Source organism: Budorcas taxicolor, chromosome 5, assembly GCF_023091745.1.
Source record: "Budorcas taxicolor isolate Tak-1 chromosome 5, Takin1.1, whole genome shotgun sequence".
In the NCBI taxonomy this organism is placed as follows: domain Eukaryota; kingdom Metazoa; phylum Chordata; class Mammalia; order Artiodactyla; family Bovidae; genus Budorcas; species Budorcas taxicolor.
The window spans coordinates 146,470,582-146,494,963 of record NC_068914.1 but is presented as its reverse complement, the minus strand read 5'-3'; the positions used below and the strand labels follow the sequence as shown (position 1 = coordinate 146,494,963).

General features: G+C 41.0%; 1 protein-coding gene across 1 annotated transcript in view; it reads left to right on the top strand.

Annotated features, from left to right (window-relative positions):
• Positions 1–24,382, top strand: part of LOC128048726 (antigen WC1.1-like) — a 60,144-nt gene that overhangs the window by 3,037 nt on the left and 32,725 nt on the right. The window contains exons 2-7 of the mRNA XM_052641151.1: positions 816–1,136; positions 13,381–13,689; positions 13,783–14,100; positions 20,915–21,007; positions 21,085–21,399; positions 22,499–22,813. Coding sequence (XP_052497111.1) covers positions 816–1,136; positions 13,381–13,689; positions 13,783–14,100; positions 20,915–21,007; positions 21,085–21,399; positions 22,499–22,813 — 1,671 coding nt within the window. The remainder of the gene's footprint in view (positions 1–815; positions 1,137–13,380; positions 13,690–13,782; positions 14,101–20,914; positions 21,008–21,084; positions 21,400–22,498; positions 22,814–24,382) is intronic.

Here is a 24,382-nt window from a genome sequence, read left to right as displayed (position 1 = left end):
GGATGACAGAGGATGAGATGCTTGGATGGCATCGCTGATGAATGGATATGAGTCTGAGTAAACTCTGAGAGTTGGTGATGGACAGGGAGGTTGGACGTACTGTAGTCCATGGGGTCTCAAAGTCTCAGACATGACTGAGTGACTAAACTGAACTGAACTGAACTGAACTGAACTGAACACTGGTAATGTCTCCATCTATGATGTTCCTACTAATGAACTCCTTTTTATATGCAGAAACCAGAGTCATCTTATGACTTAATCACTAAAGTGACATCTGATCACTTTTGTCAAATTCCATTTGTTAGATGTGTGTTACAGGTACACTGGAGTGTGGAATTACACAAAGACATGAACACCAGATGGCAGGAATAACCAGGGCATTTTAGGGCCTGTTACCAGCCCTCTGTTCCTAGGCTGGATGAGATCCTCCCTATGGACAGGGAAGGAGAGGCAGAATTCCTCCCTGGATCCCGGGCCATGAGCTGTAACTGAGATGGGGAAGCTGGGTCCTAGGAGCCTTGGGTACATCTACAGGGAGGGCAGCATCCAGACTCTCTGAAGGCCTGTCCTCGGTGGTGTCCCTGGAGCTGGTTCTACAGGCTCCTAAGAAATACCTGGTGCCTCCCTTCCTGCTCCGTGTTCAGTGATGGCACATTGGGGGCTTAGAGCTGGCCATGGTGGGAATGCTTATACTACAGAGGTCAGGAAATACTATATCCCATGCACTGTTTTGCTCCTCAGAGAGCTAATGTTTTAAATATTGTACCACTCTAAGGCTCCTCAAATCATTTCCGTGTCGTGTCTCTCTTTTGCAGTACTGGAGCTGAGGCTGAAGGATGGAGCCCACCGCTGTGAGGGGAGAGTGGAAGTGAAGCACCAAGGAGAATGGGGCACAGTGTTTGATGGCAGCTGGAGTTTGAAGGATGCATCTGTAGCGTGCAGACAGCTGGGGTGTGGAGCTGCCATTGGTATTCCTAAACAGGCTTATTTTGGACCAGGAGTTGGCCCCATTTGGCTTTTGTATACTTCATGTGAAGGGGTGGAGTCAACTGTCAGTGACTGCAGGCATTCTAATATTAAAGACTATCGTAATGATAGCTATATCCATGACTGGGATGCTGGAGTAGTCTGCTCAGGTAAGTCCTGTCTGGTCTGTGTGGGTATCTCTAGCAGGAAAAGCCTCTGTCTTATCACCAGAATGACTCGAGATTATGGATACAGCCTTTAGAACATGCTTGGGTGAAGGGTCTTTGTGATGTGTCACAGGAGGCAGAGGTGAGGTCAAAAGTTTCATACAGATTCAGCTTCTGAATTTGACCTCTGTGACACAGTCTCAGCATGATAATTATTCTGTATTCTTTGACATAATGGTCAGTAGGGTATGTCTACATTGATGGGGGTGTGTCATAGGAGAGTTGTAGGCAACAAGGTTTATTATCCTCATTGGTCCTAAAAGTCAGAGTCACCACACTCCATCAGGTTGGTATGTGGGTGATGTGCCAATAGAACAGCCTCAACCAAGCAATGGTGACCCCAAAAGGGCATGTGAAGACCCATGGACAAGTGACCATACCCGAAGTCATGGTGCAGTTACACAGGAAAATGAGTGAGAGGAATTCAGTGGTGCATTTAAATGTCCCTAGGTCACAGTCAGAGGAGTCCAGAAGTGGGACTCATGGCAGGGAAAATCTCATCACACTGGTGTACATGATGAATCGAGTGGGGGAGCTCACACCACATTTGCAGGGATGGTGAGGGAGCAGGAAAATGCAGTCTTGAAGTTTACAACACAGCAGCTGAAGTGCATCACGTATAAGAGGCAGTGAAGCTAGGAGTTCCTGGGGTTCTCAAGGCAAGAATACAGAAGTGGTTTGCCTTTCCTTCTCCATGGACCATGTCTTGTCAGAACTCCGCACTAAGACCCGTCTGTCTTGGGTGGCCCTACATGGCATGGCTCATAGTTTCATTGAGTTAGACAAGGCTGTGGTCCATGAACTGTGAACTTCCAGATGTTCAAGCTGGATTTAGAAAAGACAGAGGAACCAGAGGTCAAATTACCAACATCCGTTCGATCACTGAAAATGCAAGAGAGTTCCAGAAAAACATCTACTTCTACTTTATTGACTATGCCAAAGCCTTTAACTGTGTGGATTACAGCAAACTGGAAAATTCTTCAGGATATGAGAATACCAGACCATCTCACCTGCATCCTGAGAAATCTGTATGTAGGACAAAAAGCAACAGTTAGAAATGGACATGGAACAAAAGATTGGTTCCAAATCGGGGAAGGAGTACATCAAGGCTGTATATTGTCACCCTGCTTATTTAACTTCTATGCAGACTACATCATGAGAAATGTTGGGCTGGATGAAGCACATGTTGGAGTCAAGATTGTCAGGAGAAATATCAATAACCTTAGATGCAGATTGTATCACACTTATGGCCCGAAAGCAAAGAACTAAAGAGCCTCTTGATGATAGTGAAAGAGGAGAGTGAAAAAGTTGGCTTACAAACGCAACATTCAGAAACTAGATCATAGCATCTGGTCCCATAACTTCCTGGCAAATAGATGGGGAAACAGTGGAAATAGTTAACAGACTGGTTTTTTTTTTGGCTCCAAAATTACTGCAGATGGTGACTGCAGCCATGAAATTAAAAGATGTTTCCTGCTTGGAAGAAAAGCTATGACCAACCTAGACAACATATTAAAAAGCAGAGACATTTCTTTGCCAACAAAGACTGGTCTAGTCAAAGCTACTGTTTTTCCAGTAGTCCTGTATGGATGTGAGTGTTGGACTATAAAGAAAGCTGAGCACTGAAGAATTGATGCTTTTGAACTGTGGTGTTGGAGAAGGTTCTTGAGAGTCCATTGGACTGCAAGGAGATCCAACCAGTCCCTCCTAAAGGAAATCAGCCTGGAACATTCATTGGAAGGACTGATGCTGAAGCTGAAACTCCAGTACTTTGGCCACCTGATGTGAAGAACCGACTTATTGGAAAAGACCCTGATGCTGGGAAAGATTGAAGGTGGCAGGAGAAAGGGATGACAGAGGTGGTTGGACGGCATCACCGACTGAATGGACATGAGTTAGAGAAAACCCCGGGAGTTGGTGATAGACAGGGAGGCCTGGCATTCTGCAGTCCATGGTGTTGCAAAGAGTCAGACATGACTGAGGAACTGAGCTGAACTGAATTGAAGCTAAGAGGACCTGATGTGACTCCTAAGAATTACTCAGTGCTACCTAAGTGTGTTTGATCTATAGCCAAGTGGATGCAGGAAAGACAGCAGTGAAACTAGGGTGTGAGTGGGTGCTCACAGTATTTGACAGAGATGTTTCTAGTTGTTATCACAATTGCAGATTGGATGTCCAGGTTATTAATCACATCAGAACAACTGGGCTGGAGGAAGATATTGTCACTTATCACAGTGAATTCCCTAAGGTAGAAGACTGGACTTAGGATAGTATCACCCCATCTAATGGGATGGTGGGACAGGAGAGCCCTGCAGACATCTGCAGTAGGTCCTTAACAGCCACAGCCAATCAGCTCTTGGGTGTTTATGTACAGGAAGATCATTGGAAAAGTGATCTTTTCTAATCTCACCTTCAGCAGATCTTTGATGATTCTAGTTGATGCCCTTAAGGAAACAATTCTTTTCCTTTTTAAAAAGTACTTTATCGAGGTATGTCTGACATACCAAACTGCTTGATAAGCATGCATTTGTGAAACCACTACAGCACTTATGTCATAAATCTATTCATCTCTTCAAAATGTTTTCTTCCATTCTCTTTATCACTCTTATTAAAAATAATTATTTTCAAGGTGAATTTGAATTTTAGTTAGAAACTTTTGTTTTAAACAAACCTGTTCTCTGGCATCTCAAGTAACCCTCATAGTCGCAATGTCATAACCATGGTTCCACCTGAAGATAAATTTGTGGAAATACTACAGGTGTCTCTACCATATTTTGATAAATGAGCATCTGAGTGAGAATGCAGTGTGTGATGTTGAAACTTTGTGTGAAATTAGAACTCCCAATGTTACCCTAAGAAAACTGATGTCTTGTTATTAATTCCAGTTAAGATATAGAGACTTGGAAGTGCTCTGCTATTTAACAAAGTTCTGTCTAGTCAAGGCTATGGTTTTCCCGTGGTCATGTATGGATAAGAGTTGAACTGTGAAGAAAGCAGAGTGCTGAAGAATTGATGCTTTTGAAGTGTGGTGTTGGAGAAGACTCTTGAGAGTCCCTTGGACTGCAAGATGATCTAACCAGTCCATTCTAAAGGAGATCAGTCCTGGGTGTTCATTGGAAGGACTGATGCTAAAGCTGAAACTCCAATACTTTGGCCACCTCATGTGAAGAGTTGACTCTTTGGAAAAGACTCTGATGCTGGGAGGGATTGGGGGCAGGTGGAGAAGGGGACGACAGAGGATGAGATGGCTGGATGGCATCACTGACTCGATGGACGTGAGTTTCAGTGAACTCTAGGAGTTGGTGATGGACAGGGAGGCCTGGCGTGCTGTGATTCATGGGGTCGCAAAGACTCAGACATGACTGAGCAGCTGAACGGAATTGAACTGAACTGAACTAATATTTAAACCCTGATTGTGGTTTGTACTCCCTAACTACCATTGCTCTAACTTAGACTCTTACATTTTTATGAACGGTTCCAGGTTCCTTCTATTTCTCTTTTAGTCACTAGTTACCTCCTCCAGGTCTGTTTTTTCTGTATTTTCAGACAGATTTTAATGATGTGAAGAAAAGTGAAAGTGGTGGTGATGTAGCAGAAATAAGATTAGAATAGCATGTGTTTTCATTATCTTAATCAAAACTCTTGGAGTACTTCTGCTCAAACTTCGGAGTCAGGTATGGTAGAGAAATTTCAGCCTCAGTAGTGAATTGCTGGAAGTGAAGTACCATGTTTAGGAGAAATCTAGAGTGGAAACAATGACCAGGGAGAATGTAGAGAAGCTTGTTTGAAATAACAAGGAGATTTCATGGAATTCACCTGGAAGATCTGGGAGGGAACACACAAATTTTGAAGGACTGTGGTGCAAGCATTCCAAGTTGCTTCAGTCCTGTCCTACTCTTTGTGACCCCATGGACCAGGCACGAATACTGGAGTGGGTTGTCATTTCTTTCTCTAGGGGATCTTCCTCACACTGGCATCAAACCTGGGTCTCCTGCATTGCAGGCAGAGTCTTGATTATCTCCTGAGCCACCAGGGACTACAGTATTGAAGTGCAAAATGGTGAGGGGATGAAGATGCAAGGATTGCAGGAGGGGAGGGTTGGAAAGATGCAGTCAACTTGTACATTGACCACAGCCTCTGTATTATACTTCCTTCCTGCCCCCATTCCTTCCCTCCCTCTCTTCCTTTATCTTGCTGTGGGAGTCATTTCTGAGCTCTCTGAAAGTGCTAGCATTTGTAGCTGGCAGTTTTCTTAGTGGAAAATTTTTATAGTATGGATTCTGTTTGTTTAACAAATAAGTTTACTCATATTTTTCTCTTATTTTTTTGTATCAAATTTTGGTGAGTTGTGTCTCACAAGTAATGTGTTTTTAAGGACTTGGCCCATTTTACAAAAAATTTTCAAATTAGTAACACTGGGTCATATCTCATATCTTTATATGTTGGGAAGATTACTGGTGCTGCTAATGTGTTCCCTCTTTTTTCTTAATTGGTTTGCTAGAAGATTATCCGTGTAAATGTTCTTTTTAAGAGACTCACTAATGGACTGTATTGGTTTTCTTGATGGTGTATTTGCTTTCTTCTTAATTGATTTCTATGCTCAGTTTTCATTCCTCTTTTTCAGTTATGATTGTGGTTGCTTTTGTAGATTCTTGAGGTGGAGTCTTGGACCATTTCCTTCTGTTCCTATTTTTATTCTAACGTAATCATCAAGGAAGCATCAAGGTTCTAAATTTTCTTCTAAGCATCACTTTATTTTTAACCCACCAGTTTCAATCCTATATAATTTCTTTTGTATTTTATTATCATAAAATGTTTCTTTTTCTCTGAATGTATTCTTTGTCTTATCGTCTGACTTTGTATGATATTAATTTAGATATTATATACAGTTTTCACTGATTTGTGTTTGCATGGTATGTAATTTTTACCTCTTTAGTATGTTTCTGTGTTTATGTTTAAACACATGAAAGTTTGTAGATAGTATATTGTTTTGTCTTCTTTTATCTGGTCTGATTATCTTGTTTTTTATTTGGAGTACTTAAATTATTCATATTTAATGTAATTATTGACATAATTGGGTTTTAGTGTACTTGCCTGCTATTTGTCGGAGAAGGCAATGGCAACCCGCTCCAGTACTCTTGCCTGGAAAATACCATGGATGGAGGAGCCTGGTAGGCTGCAGTCCACGGGTAGCTAAGAGTAAGACACGACTGAGCAAATTCACGTTCATTTTTGCTTTTATGCATTGGAGAAGGAAATGGCAACCCACTCCAGTGTTCTTGTCTTGAGAATTCCAGGAACAGGGGAGCCTGGCGGGCTGCCTTCTATGGGGTCGCACAGAGTCGGACATGACTGAAATGACTTAGCGGTAGCAGCAGCTGCTGCTATATGTTATATCTTTGTTCTTATTTTAATTTTCGAGTATATTTTACCATTTTAATTTAAATACTGTATTGGCTATTTTCTCCTCTAGGAGTTTTATAGTTTCTGGTCTTACATTTAGATCTTTAATCCATTTTGAGTTTATTTTTGTGTGTGGTGTTAGAAAGTGATCTGGTTTCATTCTTTTACAAGTGGTTGACCAGTTTTACCAGCACCACTTTGTCTTTACTCCATTGTATATTCTTGCCTCCTTTGTCAAAGATAAGGTGTCCATAGGTGCATGGATTTATCTCTGGGCTTTCTATTTTGTTCCATTGATATATATTTCTGTCTTTGTGCCAATACCGTACTGTCTTGATGACCGTGGCTTTGTAGTAGAGCCTGAAGTCAGGCAAGTTGATTCCTTCAGTTCCATTCTTCTTTCTCAAGATTGCTTTGGCTATTCGAGGTTTTTTGTATTTCCATACAAATTGTGAAATTATTTGTTCTTGTTCTGTGGAAAATATGGCTGGTTGCTTGATAGGGATTGCATTGAACCTTGTAGATTGCTTTGGGTAGTATACTCATTTTCACTATATTGATTCTTCTGATCCATAAACATGGTATATTTCTCCATCTATTAGTGTCCTCTTTGATTTCTTTCATCAGTGTTTTATAGTTTTCTATATATAGGTCTTTAGTTTCTTTAGGTAGATATATTCCTAAGTATTTTATTCTTTTCATTGCAATGGTGAATGGAATTGTTTCCTTAATTTCTTTTTCTACTTTCTCATTATTAGTGTATAGGAATGCAAGGGATTTCTGTGTGTTGATTTTATATCCTGCAACTTTACTATATTCATTGATTAGCTCCAGTAATTTTCTGGTGGAGTCTTTAGGGTTTTCTATGTAGAGGATCGTGTCAATCTGCAAACAGTGAGAGTTTTACTTCTTCTTTTCCAATTTGGATTTCTTTTATTTCTTTTTCTGCCCTGATTGCTGTGGCCAAAACTTCCAGAACTATGTTGAATAGTAGCGGTGAAAGTGGGCACTCTTGTCTTGTTCCTGACTTTAGGGGAAATGCTTTCAATTTTTCATCATTGAGGATGTTTGCTGTGGGTTTGTCATATACAGCTTTTATGATGTTGAGTTATGTTCCTTCTATTCCTGCTTTCTGGAGAGTTTTTATCATAAATGGATGTTGCATTTTGTCAAAGGCCTTCTCTGCATCTATTGAGATAATCATATGGCTTTCATTTTTCAATTTGTTAATATGGTGGATTACATTGATTGATTTGCGGATATTGAAGAATCCTTGCATCCCTGGGATAAAGCCCACTTGGTCATGGTGTATGATGTTTTTAAGGTGTTGTTGGATTCTGATTGCTAGAATTTTGTTGAGGATTTTTGCATCCATGTTCATGAGTGATATTGGCCTGTAGTTTTCTTTTTTTTTTTTTTTTGGTATCTTTGTTAGGTTTTGGTTTTAGGGTGATGGTGGCCTCATAGAATGAGTTTGGAAGTTTAACCTTCCTCTGCTATTTTCTGGAAGAGTTTGAGTAGGATAGGTGTTAGCTCTTCTCTAAATTTTTGGTAGAATTCAGCTGTGAAGCCACCTGGACCTGGGCTTTTGGTTACTGGAAGATTTCTGATTACAGTTTCAATTTCCATGCTTGAATTGAGAGAGACACGTGCACCCCAATGTTCATCGCAGCACTGTTTATAATAGCCAGGAGATGGAAACGACCTAGATGTCCATCAGCAGATGAATGGATAAGAAAGCTGTGGTATGTATACACAATGGATTATTATTCAGCCATTAAAAAGAATACATTTGAATCAGTTCTTATGGGATGGATGAAACTGGAGCTGATTATACGGAGGGAAGTAAGCCAGAAAGAAAAACACCAATACAATATACTAATACATATATATGGAATTTAGAAAGATGGTAATGATAACCCTGTATGTGAAACAGCAAAAGAGACACAGATGTATGGAATGGACTTTTGGACTCAGAGGGAGAGGGAGAGGGAGAGGGTGGGATGATTTGGGAGAATGGCATTGAAACATGTATACTATCATGTAAGAAACGAATCTCCAGTCTGTGTTTGATACAGGATACAGGATGCTTGGGGCTGGTGAATGAGGATGATCCAGAGAGATGATATGGGGAGGGAGGTGGGAGGGGGGTTCAGGATTGGGAACTCATGTACACCCGTGGCGGATTCATGTCAATGTATGGCAAAACCAATACAGTATTGTAAAGTAAAATAAAGTAAAAATTAAAATTAAAAAAAAAAGAAAAAGAAAACACCCCCCAAATAAATACTGTATTGGTTTATTAATCATATCAGATTTTTAGGTGATTATAATGTTTAATTTTTTAGTTTATAGTAATTTTTATATTTTGCTTGCTGGGTCTTCATTGCTCCATGGGCTTTTCTCTAGTTGTGGTGATCAGAGGCTCCTCTCTAGCTGCAGCATGAGGCTCTCATTGCGGTGGCTTCTCTTGCTGTGGTGCACAGGCTCTATGGGGCACAAGCTTCAGTAGTTGTGGGCCCTGGGTTCTGGAGCACAGGCTCACTAGTTGTGGTGCACAGGCTTAGTGGCTCTGTGGTATGTGGGATTTTCCTAGACCACGAATTGAACCCATGTCTCCAGCATTGTCAGGTGGAGTCTTCACCACTGAACCACCAGGAAATCCCAACATTGAATTATTAATTTTAAATTACATTTTACCTTGAAACGATATTATGTCACAACATGCAATGTCAGTCACTATACATTTCTTCCACTTTCTTATTCTTGTCATTGATGCTATCATTGTCATAATTCTATTTATAAATTTATTATGAATCTTATAGTTTGTTGCTAATATTTTTTGCCTTAAATCCTCTAATAGAAAATCAACATTTAGCACAGTCTCTATAGCTTTGAGAGGATCCATGTTTTCATCTGCTGTCATCTCCCTTTAGCTTAAAGAACTTTCTGAGGCAGTTTTGTGTAGTGTGTGTCTGATGGCCTCCAATTCTATCATCTCTCATTTACCTGAAATCATTTTATTTTTTTATTTTTTATTTTTTTTATTTTTTTTATTTTTTATTTTTTATTTTTTTTTAATTTTAAAATCTTTAATTCTTACATGTGTTCCCAAACATGAACCCCCCTCCCACCTCCCTCCCCATAACATCTCTGTGGGTCATCCCCATGCACCAGCCCCAAGCATGCTGTATCCTGCGTCAGACATAGACTAGCGATTCAATTCTTACATGATAGTATACATGATAGAATGCCATTCTCCCATATCATCCCACCCTCTCCCTCTCCCTCTGAGTCCAAAAGTCCGTTATAGACAGCTGCGTCTTTTTCCTGTCTTGCATACAGGGTCGTCATTGCCATCTTTCTAAATTCCGTATATATGTGTTAGTATACTGTATTGGTGTTTTTCTTTCTGGCTTACTTCACTCTGTATAATCGGCTCCAGTTTCGTCCATCTCATCAGAACTGATTCAAATGAATTCTTTTTAACGGCTGAGTAATACTCCATTGTGTATATGTACCACAGCTTATCACAGCAGGATCCTCTATGATCCACCCCCCAGAATTCTGGAAATAAAAGCAAAAATAAACAAATGGGATCTATTTTTTTAAAATATAAATTTATTTATTTTAATTGGAGGTTAATTACTTTACAATATGGTATTGGTTTTGCCATACATCAACATGAGTCTGCCACGGGTATATCATTTTAATTTTCATTCAGTTTTGAAAAGTATTTTCATAGCTGATTCAGTTTTAGCGTAACAAATGCCCAATCCCAATACTTTAAATATGTTCTTACATTGTCATCTGACTTTCATTGCCTCCAACAAAAAGTCAGTAAATAATACTTATCCTTTTGTTCCCTGCATATAATGTGTCAAACTTCCCTGGCTGCTTTTGACATATTTTTGTTTCTTTGTTTACCAATGTATTTCAGTATTTACATTCTCAAGTTTTCTGAGAACAGTTTCATTATCTTGTTTGGGGTTTGTTTAGCTTTTTGGATCAGTGGGTTTACAGTTTTCAATAACTTTGGGAAAATGTCATTTATCTTCTCTTTATATTTTTCTGCACATCCCTTAATCTGAATCTCCAAATACACATATTTTATATATTTTGATATTATCCTACATGCCACTGTGTTTCCATTCATATTTCTCTGCCTTTTTACTCTCTTTGGTTCAATTGAGATCGTCTCTACTGCTGTGTTTTACTTTCCAGTTCTTTTATTCTGCAATGTCTAGTCTCTTGTGTAATTAATCCAAATAATTGTTCATTCCAGTACTATATTTTTCAGTTTCAGAAGTCTCATTTGTTTATTTTTCCTAGTTTTTCTCCCTGTTTATTTTTATGCTTCATTAAGCATATTGATATGAGGGTTTTAAGGAGCTCTTCAGCCAATTCAATAATTTCTGTAATTTCTGAAGCTGCTTTAAATGATTGTCTTTTTTAATATAAATTTATTTATTTTAATTGGAGGTTAATTACTTTACAATATTGTATTGGTTTTGCCATACATCAACATGAATCTGCCACATGTATACACATGTTCCCCATCCTGAACCCCCCTCACTCCCCATACCATCCCTCTGGGTCGTCCCAGTGCACCAGCCCCGAGGATCCAGTATCATGCATCGAACCTGGACTGGTGATTCACTTCTTATATGATATTATACATGTTTCAATGCCATTCTCCCAAATCATCCCACCCTCTCCCTCTCCCACAGAGTCCAAAAGACTGTTCTATGCATTGGTGTCTCTTTTGCTCTCTGATTGTTTTTAAAGAATGTGTTATGGGTTACATTTCTCTCTTTTGGAAATTCTAATAATTGTTTGGTTGGATGTTGAGCATCACTAAGCAGTCCTTTACCAGCAAGAACTTCAGAAGTAAATAATCAGAACACAGCCAGAAATCAGGGAATTGTCCTTGATGAATTAAATAAAGTATTTTTCATTGGGTTATCTTCATTCAGTTCAAAATGTGTTCCTTTGATGACCAAATGATGAACTCTTATTTTGGTTTTCCTGCTTTAGTTTCAAAACTTCCTTGATCCCACCTTGCATGCCATATGCCCTACCTACACCCTACTTCTTCAGCAGTAGCTATACTTTCTGATTTTCTTTTCCATCCATCTGTATCATTTAAAATGGTGTTTGCTTGTCTGAAGTGAGAGGAATGAGAAAGGATAGCAGTTTAGGTGGTGGATGGGAGGAGCAGAGGGTGATGTAGTATGCTAACAAGCTACTCAATGAGTGTTTCCCACAAATATTTGCATATTTATTCATACTGAGGCTTTTTCAACTTGGAACTCTCCAAATTATGGCTTATTTGCTCATTTCCTCCTCCTTCTCCTTCTTCTTCTTCTTCCTTCTTTTTGACAACATGCCATCTTCTTTTAGAATTGTAAAACATTCATGAAAGAAATTAAAGACTATATGATCAATGGAAAGTCATTCTGTGTTTCTGACCTGCAAGAATTAGTATTGTTAAAATGCCTGTACTTCTCAAAGTCCTCTATAGATTTAATGCAATTCCTGTCTAAATAGCATTTTTTATATAAATAGGAAAACAATCTTAAAATATGAGTGTGTGGTTTAATTTTTATATATTCATGAATTCCTGTTTTCTGATCATTACTGAATTTTAGTTCCATTCCATTATGGTCATGTAAGATACTTGGAATTATTTTAATATTTTTGAATTTGTTAAGGCTTATTTGTAACCTAGCCTGGAGACTATTCCATGTGTGCTTGAGAAGAATGCATATTTTCCTGTGGTTAGAATTAGTACAATGATAGTAGTAAAATCAATTATTATCAGCCCTTAGCATTTTCTGTGAGTCCTGTTTGAGAAAAAAAAAAAAAACCTTTAATAGGAGACGATGTGGAAACTCAGCTATCTGTTAAACTCCCACTGAGAGCATACTCTCCCCCAGATTCTTTGACAAATCCTAGGATTTCAAGAGAGATGGCTGGGACTTTCTCTCTATGACTCTCTGAGTTTTTGTAACTCATTTTCCTTCCCACTAAGGTCACTGAAGGAATTCATGGAATTTTTTGGCATCAAAAAGTATCAGAAAGACAAGATGTGATGACATAAATGTGAATTAATGATAGTGTCTACATTTCTTCTCTGGAGCTGTCACCCATCTACAGGTTGGCATCCCCTCATGGATCCAGCCTCAGGACTTTCCTTAACCTAAGTCACTTGAGGACTAGCTTCTGGGAGAGAAAACTGGTCAGAATATTAGCCCCACAAGTCCCATGAAAGCTTTCTAAGCTTGTTTGGATGCTAGGTCTCTAATCTCATAGCCCCGCGTCCCTCTGGGTGGCTTCTGGTCTGCATATCTCTATGTTCAAGTTTAAGTGCCTAAATATTATACAGTGTCCTTGGATCTGTATGTAGGTCCTAGGCTGCTAAATGAGAAATTCACTTCTCCAACAAATGCTAAAACACGTGTTCCCAGTATTCAGCCATTCCAGTGATCTGAATTGGGCTCTGTAGTTTCCAGGCTCCTAGACCAAGGAATTCACATTTCTAACCAGTCTCAAAGTGTATGTTCTTGGGATTCAACCACTCCAAACTGACCTTGTAATCCTCCTGGATTTCTCTTTGGAAACCTGCTCATGAAAATTCAATTATGACACTAACTGTCAAAGACTCTCTTCATGCTCCATTCCTAAAAAGAAAAACTTTTACCCCACTGGCTGTGACGTGTGGTTTCCAGTTACCAAGTCAGTACCATGAACACTGACTGGTTTTGTTGTTGTTTCCTCTTAGGATTTGTGCGTCTGGCTGGAGGGGATGGACCCTGCTCAGGGCGAGTAGAAGTGTATTCTGGAGAAGCCTGGATCCCAGTGTCTGATGGGAACTTCACCCTCCCCACTGCCCAGGTCATCTGTGCAGAGCTGGGGTGTGGCAAGGCTGTGTCTGTCCTGAGACATGAGCTCTTCAGAGAGTCCAGTGCCCGGGTCTGGGCTGAAGAGTTCAGGTGTGAGTGGGAGGAGCCTGAGCTGCGGGTCTGCCCCAGAGTGCCCTGTCCAGGGGGCACTTGTCACCACAGTGGAGCTGCTCAGGTTGTCTGTTCAGGTGAGATGCAGGTCAGGCCTTTCACCTCTGTGAACACCCTGCTCGGGTGAGAAAGTCATGTGATTTTGCTGAAACTCTGTCTTCTTCTACCAGCATACTCAGAAGTCCGGCTCATGACAAATGGCTCCTCTCCGTGTGAGGGGCAGGTGGAGATGAACATTTCTGGACGATGGAGAGTGCTCTGTGCCTCCCACTGGAGCCTGGCCAATGCCAACGTTGTCTGTCATCAGCTCGGCTGTGGAGTTGCCATCTCCACCCCCGGGGGACCACACTTGGTGGAAGGAGGTGGTCAGATCTTAACTGCCCGATTTCACTGCTCGGGGGCAGAGTCCTTCCTGTGGAGTTGTCCTGTGACTGCCCTGGGTGGTCCTGACTGTTCCCATGGCAACACGGCCTCAGTGATCTGCTCAGGTAAGAGAAAGGGAAGGGCTACTGGTACTCATGATGCTCCCGGAGTGAAATGACTCCAAGACTAGAGAGTGAGGTTAAACAGGCTTCAAAGTCAGAGATTTTGTGGTGAAATATGGATCTTCTCATTGTTCATTCATTTCTCAGGTCACAGCAAGAAGTGTGAAGGGGAATAATATATTTTTTAAGTAACATTGTTGCTCACATGTAATCATAGAAAACAATGTAGGAGCAGTAAGTATAGACCTCAGTATGAAGCCCAGCCCAGAGCAGCAAGGAGAGTGTCCCAGCACCACAGTCACTGTCGTCCCCAGTGTCTGTGTCTTCCCTCCTCGACAGGGAAAAGTGCTTACCGAACTTCTACTGACATAGAGAGTTTCATCAGTGTTTGAACTTTATATAAAATGATGCAGTATGTTTCATCTTTTGTATCTAATTTCATAGACTCAAAATTATGTTTGGGATTCACATATGATGTTGCATATTGTAGCACTTTATTTGTTTTATTAGAGTAGATTGTGCTTTGAATGATCACATGGCCATGTACTGATCCATTCTACTGACAGTATTCAGTTCAGTTCAGTTCAGTCACTCAGTCGTGTCCAACTCTTTACGACCCCATGAATTGCAGCACATCAGGCCTCTCTATCCATCACCATCTCCCAGAGTTCACTCAGACTCATGTCCATCGAGTCCATGATGCCATCCAGCCATCTCATCCTCTGTTGTCCCCTTCTCCCCCTGCCCCCAATCCCTCCCAGCATCAGAGTCTTTTCCAGTGAGTCAACACTTCACATGAGGTGGCCAAAGTACTGGAGCTTCAGCTTTAGCATCATTCTTTCCAAAGAAATCCCCGGGCTGATCTCCTTCAGAATGGACTGGTTGGATCTCCTTGCAGTCCAAGGGACTCTCAAGAGTCTTCTCCAACACCACAGTTCAAAAGCATCAATTCTTCAGTGCTCAGCCTTCTTCACAGTCCAACTCTCACATCCATACATGACCACAGAAAAACCATAGCCTAGACTAGACGGACCTTAGTCAGGAAAGTGATGTCTCTGCTTTTGAATACACTGTCTAGGTTGGTCATAACTTTTCTTCCAAGGAGTAAGTGTCTTTTAATTTCATGGCTGCAGTCACCATCTGCAGTGATTTTGGAGCCCCCCAAAATAAAGTCTGACACTGTTTCCACTGTTTCCCTGTCTATTTCCCATCAAGTGATGGGACCGGATGCCATGATCTTCGTTTTCTGAATGCTGAGTTTAAGCCAACTTTTTCACTCTCCTCTTTCACTTTCATCAAGAGAAGAGGCTCCTCTTCACTTTCTGCCATAAGGGTGGTGTCATCTGCATATCTGAGGTTATTGAGATTTCTCCCGGCACTCTTGATTCCAGCTTGTGTTTCTTCCAGTCCAGCGTTTCTCATGATGTACTCTGCATATAAGTTAAATAAGCAGGGAGACAATATACAGCCTTGACGCACTCCTTTTCCTATTTGGAACCAGTCTGTTGTTCCATGTCCAGTTCTAACTGTTGCTTCCTGACCTGCATACAGATTTCTCAAGAGGCAGGTCAGGTGGTCTGGTATTCCCATCTCTTTCAGAATTTTCCACAGTTTATTGTGATCCACACAGTCAAAGGTTTTGGCATAGTCAATAAAGCAGAAATAGATGTTTTTCTGGAACTCTCTTGCCTTTTCCATGATCCAGCAGGTGTTGGCAATTTGATCTCTGGTTCCTCTGACTTTTCTAAAACCAGCTTGAACATCCGGAAGTTCACGATTCACGTATTGCTGAGGCCTGGCTTGGAGAATTTTGAGCATTACTTTAGTAGCATGTGAGAAGAGTGCAATTGTGCGGTAGTTTGAGCATTCTTTGGCATTGCCTTTCTTTAGGATTGGAATGAAAACTGACCATTTCCAGTCCTGTGGCCACTGCTGAGTTTTCCAAATTTGCTGGCATATTGACTGCAGCACTTTCACAGCATCATCTTTCAGGATTTGAAAGAGCTCAACTGGAATTCCATCACCTCCACTAGCTTTGTTCATAGTGATGCTTTCTAAGGCCCACTTGACTTCACATTCCAGGATGTCTGGCTCTAGATTAGTGATCACATCATCATGATTATCTGGGTCATGAAGATCTCATTTATACAGTTCTTCTGTGTATTCTTGCCACCTCTTCTTAATATCTTCTGCTTCTGTTAGGTCCCTTCCATTTCTGTCCTTTATCGAGCCGATCTTTGCATGAAATGTTCCCCTGGTATCTCTAATTTTCTTGAAGAGACCTCTAGTCTTTCCCATTCTGTTGTTTTCCTCTATTTCTTTGCATTGATCGCTGAAGAAGGCTTTCTTGTCTCTTCTTGCTATTCTTTGGGACTCTGCATTCAGATGCTTATATCTTTCCTTTTCTCCTTTGCTTTTCACCTCTCTTCTTTTCACAGCTATTTGTAAGGCCTCCTTAGACAGCCATTTTGCTTTATTGCATTTCTTTTCCATGGGGATGGTCTTGATCCCTGTCTCCTGTACAGTGTCACGAACCTCATTCCTTCATTCGTCAGGCACTCTATCTATCAGATCTAGGCCCTTAAATCTACTTCTCACTTCCACTGTATGTACAATCATAAGGGATTTGATTTAGATCGTACCTGAATGGTCTAACGGTTTTTCCTACTTTCTTCAATTTGAGTCTGAATTTGGTAATAAGGAGTTCATGATCTGAGCCACAGTCAGCTCTTGGTCTTGTTTTTGTTGACTGTATAGAGCTTCTCCATCTTTGGCTGCAAAGAATATAGTCATCTGATTTCGGTGTTGACCATCTGGTGATGTCCATGTGTAGAGTCTTCTCTTGTGGTTCCAGTTCTTGACTGTTACAAATATGATATTACAACTTACCATGACAATGTCTTTGGTGGCAAATATGTGTTACTTATTTTCCGTGTTTAACCCTTGGTCTTTTATTTTCATTTGCTTAATCAAATAGTTTCTTTTGATGAACTCATTTCTTATGTAAATATAACTTACCAACATTTTTCTGTACATTTAATGCTTCTTATATTCTTTAAAGGAGAAGGAAATGGTAACCCACTCCAGTATTTTTGCCTGGAAGATCCCATGGATGGAGGAGCCTGGTAGGCTGCAGTCCATGGGGTGGTTAAGAGTCGGAGACGACTGAGCGACTTCACTTTCACTTTTCACTTTCATGCATTGGACTGGAAATGGCAACCCGCTCCAATGTTCTTGCCTGGAGAATCCCAGGGACAGTGCAGCCTGATAGGCTGCCATCTACTCGAAGATTGTAAAAACATTCTCTAAGAGTATCTTATGGAAATTTTATCATTTTTCTCTTGCATATTATTGTGCATTCCTTCTGGGATTGATATCTGTGTAAGATAAGGGTAAGATTTCATATGGACATCCAATTGATTCAGAATCTTTTTCTGAAAAGACTCTTCCCCACTGCAGTGCTGCCTTCGTCATAAGCAGAAGGGCAAGTATGTCTGCCTTATTTGAGACTCTCTATTCTGTTCCATGTTATCATTTGTCTATCCTTGCACCAATACTGCATTTTCTTAATTGTCATAACTTTGTAGCTGTTGTTGTTCAATCCCTATGTCATGTCTGACTCTTTGTGACCCCATGGACTACAGCACACGAGGCTTCCCTGTCCTTCACTGTCTCCCTGAATTTCAAACTTTGTAGTTAGTCTGAATAATTTTAATTTACAGAGTTACTTTATATTAACTCCTCTAATATCATTGCTTTTGTTACCAACTGTGCTGTTCATTCTTGGCTGCTTGTATTTTGCATAAATTTAGAAGTCAGCTTGTCACTTTCACCAAAAGAAAAGCTTAAGGGTATCGTTGAGATTAGACTTAAAAATTTGAGAATAGACATAGAAATTTGAGGATGATTGACATTGACAATGTTGAGTTTTCCAAATCATTGCCATAATACATCCCTCCATTGGTTACATCCTGAATTTCAGAGATTTTCCCCATCTTCTACTAGGACTTCTCCTAGGTATTTCATTTTTGATGTTATGAGTATTTTTGTGAAAGTGTCCTGGCAATGAATTTTGTTTGACTTGTTTTCACCTTTTAATTCTTTCAATTTTGATGCATGTTGAGACATAAAAATGTTGCGAAAGCAATATAAAAATTCCTTTATGACCTTTACCTGGGTTTCTAAATGTTAGTATCAATATTTTGCTTTAATCTCTGTGTGTGTGTGTATCGTTCCTTCTCTGTTCCCCTTCTGCCCCATTTCTTCCTGAATATGTAAATTCTTTCTGAATTCAGTTGAAGACATGATGTTCCTTTATCCTTAGACCAGTTCTGGGAATTTCCTTACAGAACCAGAGTTCAGTCAAGTCTTTAATGACTTCAGCTCCAGGTGGCATCTAATTGCAGCACTGAAAGACCCCACTGAGAGACTGCCAGACGGAGTTTCTTCCTGATTGATGACCCAAAGTCATAAGCAAAATTGAGTACATGTTTTTTTCTTCAGCTACTAAGTTTTACCTTTTCATATTGATCAATTTGCCAACATCTGTTGGATCACAGAAAAAGCAAAAAAGAGTTCCAGAAAAACCTCTACTTCCGCTTCACTGACGATGCCAAAGGCTTTGACTTTGTGGATCAGAACAATCTGTGGAAAATTCTTAAAGAAATGGAAATACTAGACCACCTACCTGCCTCCTGATGAATCTGTGTGCAGGTCAAGAAGCAACAGTTAGAATTGGACATGGAACAACAGACTGTTTCCAAATTGGGAAAGGAGTACGTCAAGACTGTATATAGTCACTCTGCTTATTTAACTTATATGCAGAGTACATCAGGTGAAATGCTGGGCTGGATGAAGCACAAGCTGGAATCAAGATTGTCAGGAGAAATATCAATGATCTCAGATATGCTGATGACACCACCCTTATGGCAGAAAGCAAACAGGAACTGAACTTTCACTCTTGATGAAAGTGAAAGAGGAGAGTGAAAACGCTGGCTTAAAACTCAACATTCAAAAAATAAAGATCATGGTTTCTGGTCCCATCATTTCATGGCAAATAGATGAGGAAACAATGGAAAGAGTGACAGACTATTTTCTTGGGTTCCAAAATCACTGCAGATGGTGACTGCAGCCATGAAATTAAATGATGCTTGCTCCTTGGAAGAAAAGCTATGACCAACTCAGACAGCATATTAAAAAGCAGAGACATCACTTTGCTGACAAAGGTCTATCTAGTCAAAGCTGTGATTTTTCCAGTGGTTATGTATGGATGTAAGAGTTGGACCATAAGCAAAGTTGAGCACCGAAGAACTGATGCTTTTGAACTGTGGTGTTGAAGGAGACTCTTGAGAGTCCCCTGGGCTGCAAGGAGATCAAAGCAGTGGATCCTAATGGGAATTAGTCCTGAATATTCATTGAAAGAACTGATGCTGAAGCTGAATCTTCACTGCTTTGGCCACCTGGTGAGAAGAGCTGACTCATTGGAAAAGACCCTGATGCTGGGAAAGATTGAGGGCAGGAGGAAAAGAGGATGACAGAGCATGAGATGGTTGGATGGCATCACCGACTTGATGGACATGAGTTTGAGCAAGCTCCAGAAGTTGGTGAAGAACAGGGAAGCCAGGCAAGCTGCAGTTAATTGGGTCACAAAGAGTTGGGCATGACTGAGGGACTGAACTGAAGTGAAACAAGATTTTTGGAAAAACTGCCATACAACAATATAATCAGAACTCTTGCTGTGTGACCTGAATTAATTGAAGAATATCCTCTGATTTTGCATTTTGATGTTTCAACTTTATGCTGAGCTAATGTGAGGCTACACTTATTCTTTAGTTCTTAATTGCAGCTAACAAGTTTTTCAGCTCTAGAAGTATTTGGTTTTTGGTATCATTTCTCTGAAAAGATGCACATTGTGTCAATTAATTCCATAAGCACTTTAACCGTGGCTACATATATTCTTGTCAGGTAACTCTAGCAGCTGAACACCCTGGGAAATTCTTTCTAATGTCTCCTTTTTCCTTTCCATTTTTCATGAGATCTATTTTATAAAAGTGTTTGTTCTAAAGATACACATTGAAGAAATTGTAGAGATCCTTCAGAAAGAATTTTGTTTTGCTTTTACTTAGGGATAGATTCTTTTAGGGCTTCCCTGGTGGCTCAGAGGTTAAAGCGTCTTCTTCCAATGCAGGAGACCTGGGTTTGTTCCCTGGGTCGGGAAGATCCCCTGGAGAGGAAATGGTAACCCACTCCAGTATTCTTGCCTGGAGAATCCCATGGACTGAGGAGCCTGGTGGGCTGCAGTCCACGGGGTCACAAAGAGTCTGACATGACTGAGCAACTTTACTTACTTACTTAGGGATAGCTTTGGGCTTCCCTGGTGGCTCAGAGGGTAAAAAATCTGCCTGCAGTGCGGAAGACCTGGGTTTGATCCCTGGGTTGGGAAGATCCCCTGGAGAACGGCTTGGCAACCCACTCCAATATTTTTGCTTGAAAAATCCTATGGCAGAGGATACTGTGGGCTCTAGTCCAAGGGGTTACAAAGAGTCGGACATGACTGAGCGACTAAGCACAGCACAGGGATACATTAAGGGATACAACTTACTTAACTCATTCTTACAGCAACACTTGGGTTAGAACAGAAATTGTGGTACTGTCAGAAACAGAACTCTCCAGGGAGAAGGTGAACACTAAGCGTATGATAACTTTACCGCTGTGTCACAGCTTTCATCTTAGGCTCCATCAGTAGGTCATTATTTTCCTTAATTCAGTTTCCTGTTCTTCAACCCTTCCAGACTTCTGATCATTGTTGTTTCTTCAGGAAACCAGACCCAGGTGCTGTCCCAGTGCAACGACTCTATGGCAGAACCAGCAGGCTCTGCGGCCTCAGTGGAGAGCGCCCCCTACTGCTCAGGTGAGGGTCCCACAAGACAGAAGACCCTTCTCAACCCCTGGGGTCACTGCCCCATTGTCGCATTTCTCTCTCCTCAGAAAACAGACAGCTCCGCCTGGTGGACGGGGATGGTCCCTGCGCCGGGAGAGTGGAGATCCTTGACCAGGGCTCCTGGGGCACCATCTGTGATGATGGCTGGGACCTGGACGATGCCCGCGTGGTGTGCAGGCAGCTGGGCTGTGGAGAAGCCCTCAGTGGCACGGGGTCTGCTCACTTCGGGGCAGGATCAGGGCCCATCTGGCTGGACGACCTGAACTGTACAGGAAAGGAGTCCCACGTGTGGAGGTGCCCTTCCCGGGGCTGGGGGCGGCACGACTGCAGACACAAGCAGGACGCGGGGGTCATCTGCTCAGGTCCGCGCTGCACACTGTCCACAGGCTGGGAGAGGGGTGGGGTCCTGGAGGACGCGGGTCTGAGCCCTGAGGGAGAGATGCTGAACGGACCAGAGAAGGAAGCTTCCTCCCATGAAGCCTGTCTTTCCAGAAGATGTGAAGACAAGGTGCTTTCACTTCCTCCTGCAGCAGCTGAGGTTCTGATCTTTTCTTCTCAGTAGTGTTTCCTGGTAGAGCCTTTTCTCACAGTTTTTCTTGAAAGCATGGCTCTCTATCCAGTTACATACAAAAAATTTCAACCTATGGTACTAGTTTCTGTTTGCTTCCCTAACAATTCACCAATTACTGGGTTAAAACAGCATGTATTTATTTCCTTACTCTTCTCTAGCTTAGATGTCCAGCAGGGGACTCACTGGGCTGGGATCAAGGCTTCAGCAGGGCCGCATCACTTTTGCAGCTCTAGGGGAGAATCTGTTTGTTGCCTTTTCAAACTTCTTGAAACCACCTACATTCCTTCCTTCACAGCACCCTTCATCCATTATCAGACCAGCAATGCTGCAGGCCTCCAACCATTATCCAGAGTCACATCTCTCTAGCTGGAGCTAAGAAAAGTATTCCACATTTAAGGATAGTGGGTCTAAGGATGTGATTAGACTGGGGTCATATTGTTAATACATCATCTCACCATCCCGAGGTCCTTACCTTAATCACATCTGTAAATCCCTCTTGTCAGGTATGGTAACATATTCACAGGTTGCAGAGATTGGGATGTGGACATTTTTGGATTAATTATTATCCCTATCTCCCTAATATCCACATCACATCCCTTTGACATACTCTTTGAAGATTTCATCAGGAAGCAGAATTCAGCTGCTCCTCCCTGAATAGCACCCATGCAGTTTGGTCTTCCTCGCAGTTCATATCCACTACGCCATTGTGGTAGAAATAGAAAGACAGACACAAATGGACAAGGTCAGTTAAAGGAAGGTGATGTCAGTCTTGTCATCTAGTGGGTGTTCTTGAACAAGGTCAGAGATGAATGTTTACCATTTCTAGAAGGAAAACCAGAACATCCAGCAAAGTTTTCACTGTGTCCTGTCTCCTCCCCTTTCAACCTTAGAGTTCCTGGCCCTCAGGTTGGTGAGCGAGGACCAGCAGTGTGCTGGGTGGCTGGAAGTTTTCTACAACGGAACTTGGGGCAGTGTCTGCCGCAGCCCCATGGAAGACATCACTGTGTCCCTGATCTGCAGACATCTTGGCTGTGGGGACAGTGGAACCCTCAACTCTTCTGTTGGTCTCAGGGAAGGTTCTAGACCCCGGTGGGTGGATGGAATCCGCTGTCGGAAAACAGACACTTCTCTCTGGCAGTGTCCTTCTGACCCTTGGAGTTACACTTCATGCTCTCCAAAGGAGAAAGCTTATATCTCGTGTGAAGGTGACTTACTGTCTGTTTCTGTGTGTCTGTCCCAGCCCTGTAGGATGCAGTGAGATTTGATATTTTAAAATCTAAGTGATGAGTTTAATTTGGGTTCACAAAATGATAAAAAGCGAAAATGTTAGTTGCTCAGTTGTGCTCTTTGTGACCACATGGACTGTAGCCTGCCAGGCTCCTCTGCCCATGGGATTCTCCAGGCAAGAATGCTGGAATGGGTTACCATTCCCTTCTCCAGGGGGTCATCCTGACCCAGGTATGAAATCGGGTCTCCTATACTGCAGTCAGATTCTTTACTGTCTGAGCCACCAGAGAAGCTTAAATGAGGTAAGAATGAAACTAATTTAATCCACATATTCCAACCTTGTTTGTTAAAATTTTTAATTGAGACATAATTCTCATAACATTATATTAGTTCTAAGTTTAAAACATAGTGTTTATGTATAAAATCACTACACATGCAGTAATATTCATCACCACATGCAGTTACAATTTTTTTCTCTTATGATCCCACAAGTAAGAATTTGCATGCTGATACTAAAACCCAGCACAACCAAATAAATACTTAATTTTAAAAGAGAGTATAGTTTTCTTCATAACATCATGATTTTTTATCCACATAAGGGCTTCCGTGGTAGGTCAACTGGTAAAGAATCCGCCTGCCATGCAGGAGACCCTGGTTTGATTCCTGAGTCTGGAAAATCTGCTGGAGAAGGATAAGCTACTCACTACAGTATTCTTGGGCTTCCCTTGTGACTCAGCTGGTAAAGAATCTGCCTGCAATGTGGGAGACCTGGGTTTGATCCCTGGGTTGGGAAGACTCCCTGGTGAAGGGAATAGCTACCCACTCCAGTATTCTCGCCTGGAGAATTCCATGGACTCTATACTCCATGGGGTTGCAAAGAGTTGGACATGACTGAGTGACTTTCACAAACACTATGTACAAAAATATTATCTTCTTTCCTATATACTGTCTTATATCTTTCATGACAATAGTTTTTCTCTAGAATGTTTTAAAATTTCTTATTTATTCATAGGAACTCTTTATAAACAAACATCACTTCCTGTTTTTCTTAAATATTTTTGTAAGATTTTCCCCATATTTTACATATATTTTTAAGGTTGTATATGTGTATTGGTGGGTTATGTGGTCAAATCTGTAATGTTTTACTTTTTTGACGTCTGCCTTTAGTGCAATGTTTCAAATGCCATTTTTTATCTCAAAATAACATTGAATCATTTTATTTTCTGCAAACAATTTTATAGTTCCACTAAAGAATATTCAAAACCTAATTTCAAATTATTTATTTTATTATTTGTGATGGTGTAACATCATCAAAAGGTAAGAATTGCATTTTAGATATGTGATATCTTAGCTCCATCACAAAATAAAAGCACATGGTTTCATGAGTTCATGGATATGACATCAAAAGTACAGGCAACAAAGCAAAAATAGACAAGTGGGAATATACCAAACTAAAAAGCTTCCACAAACCAAATGAAAGATCCACAGAGTGAAAAAGCAATCTAGCACAAATTATATAAGGTTTTAATTTCCAAAAATAACAAGGA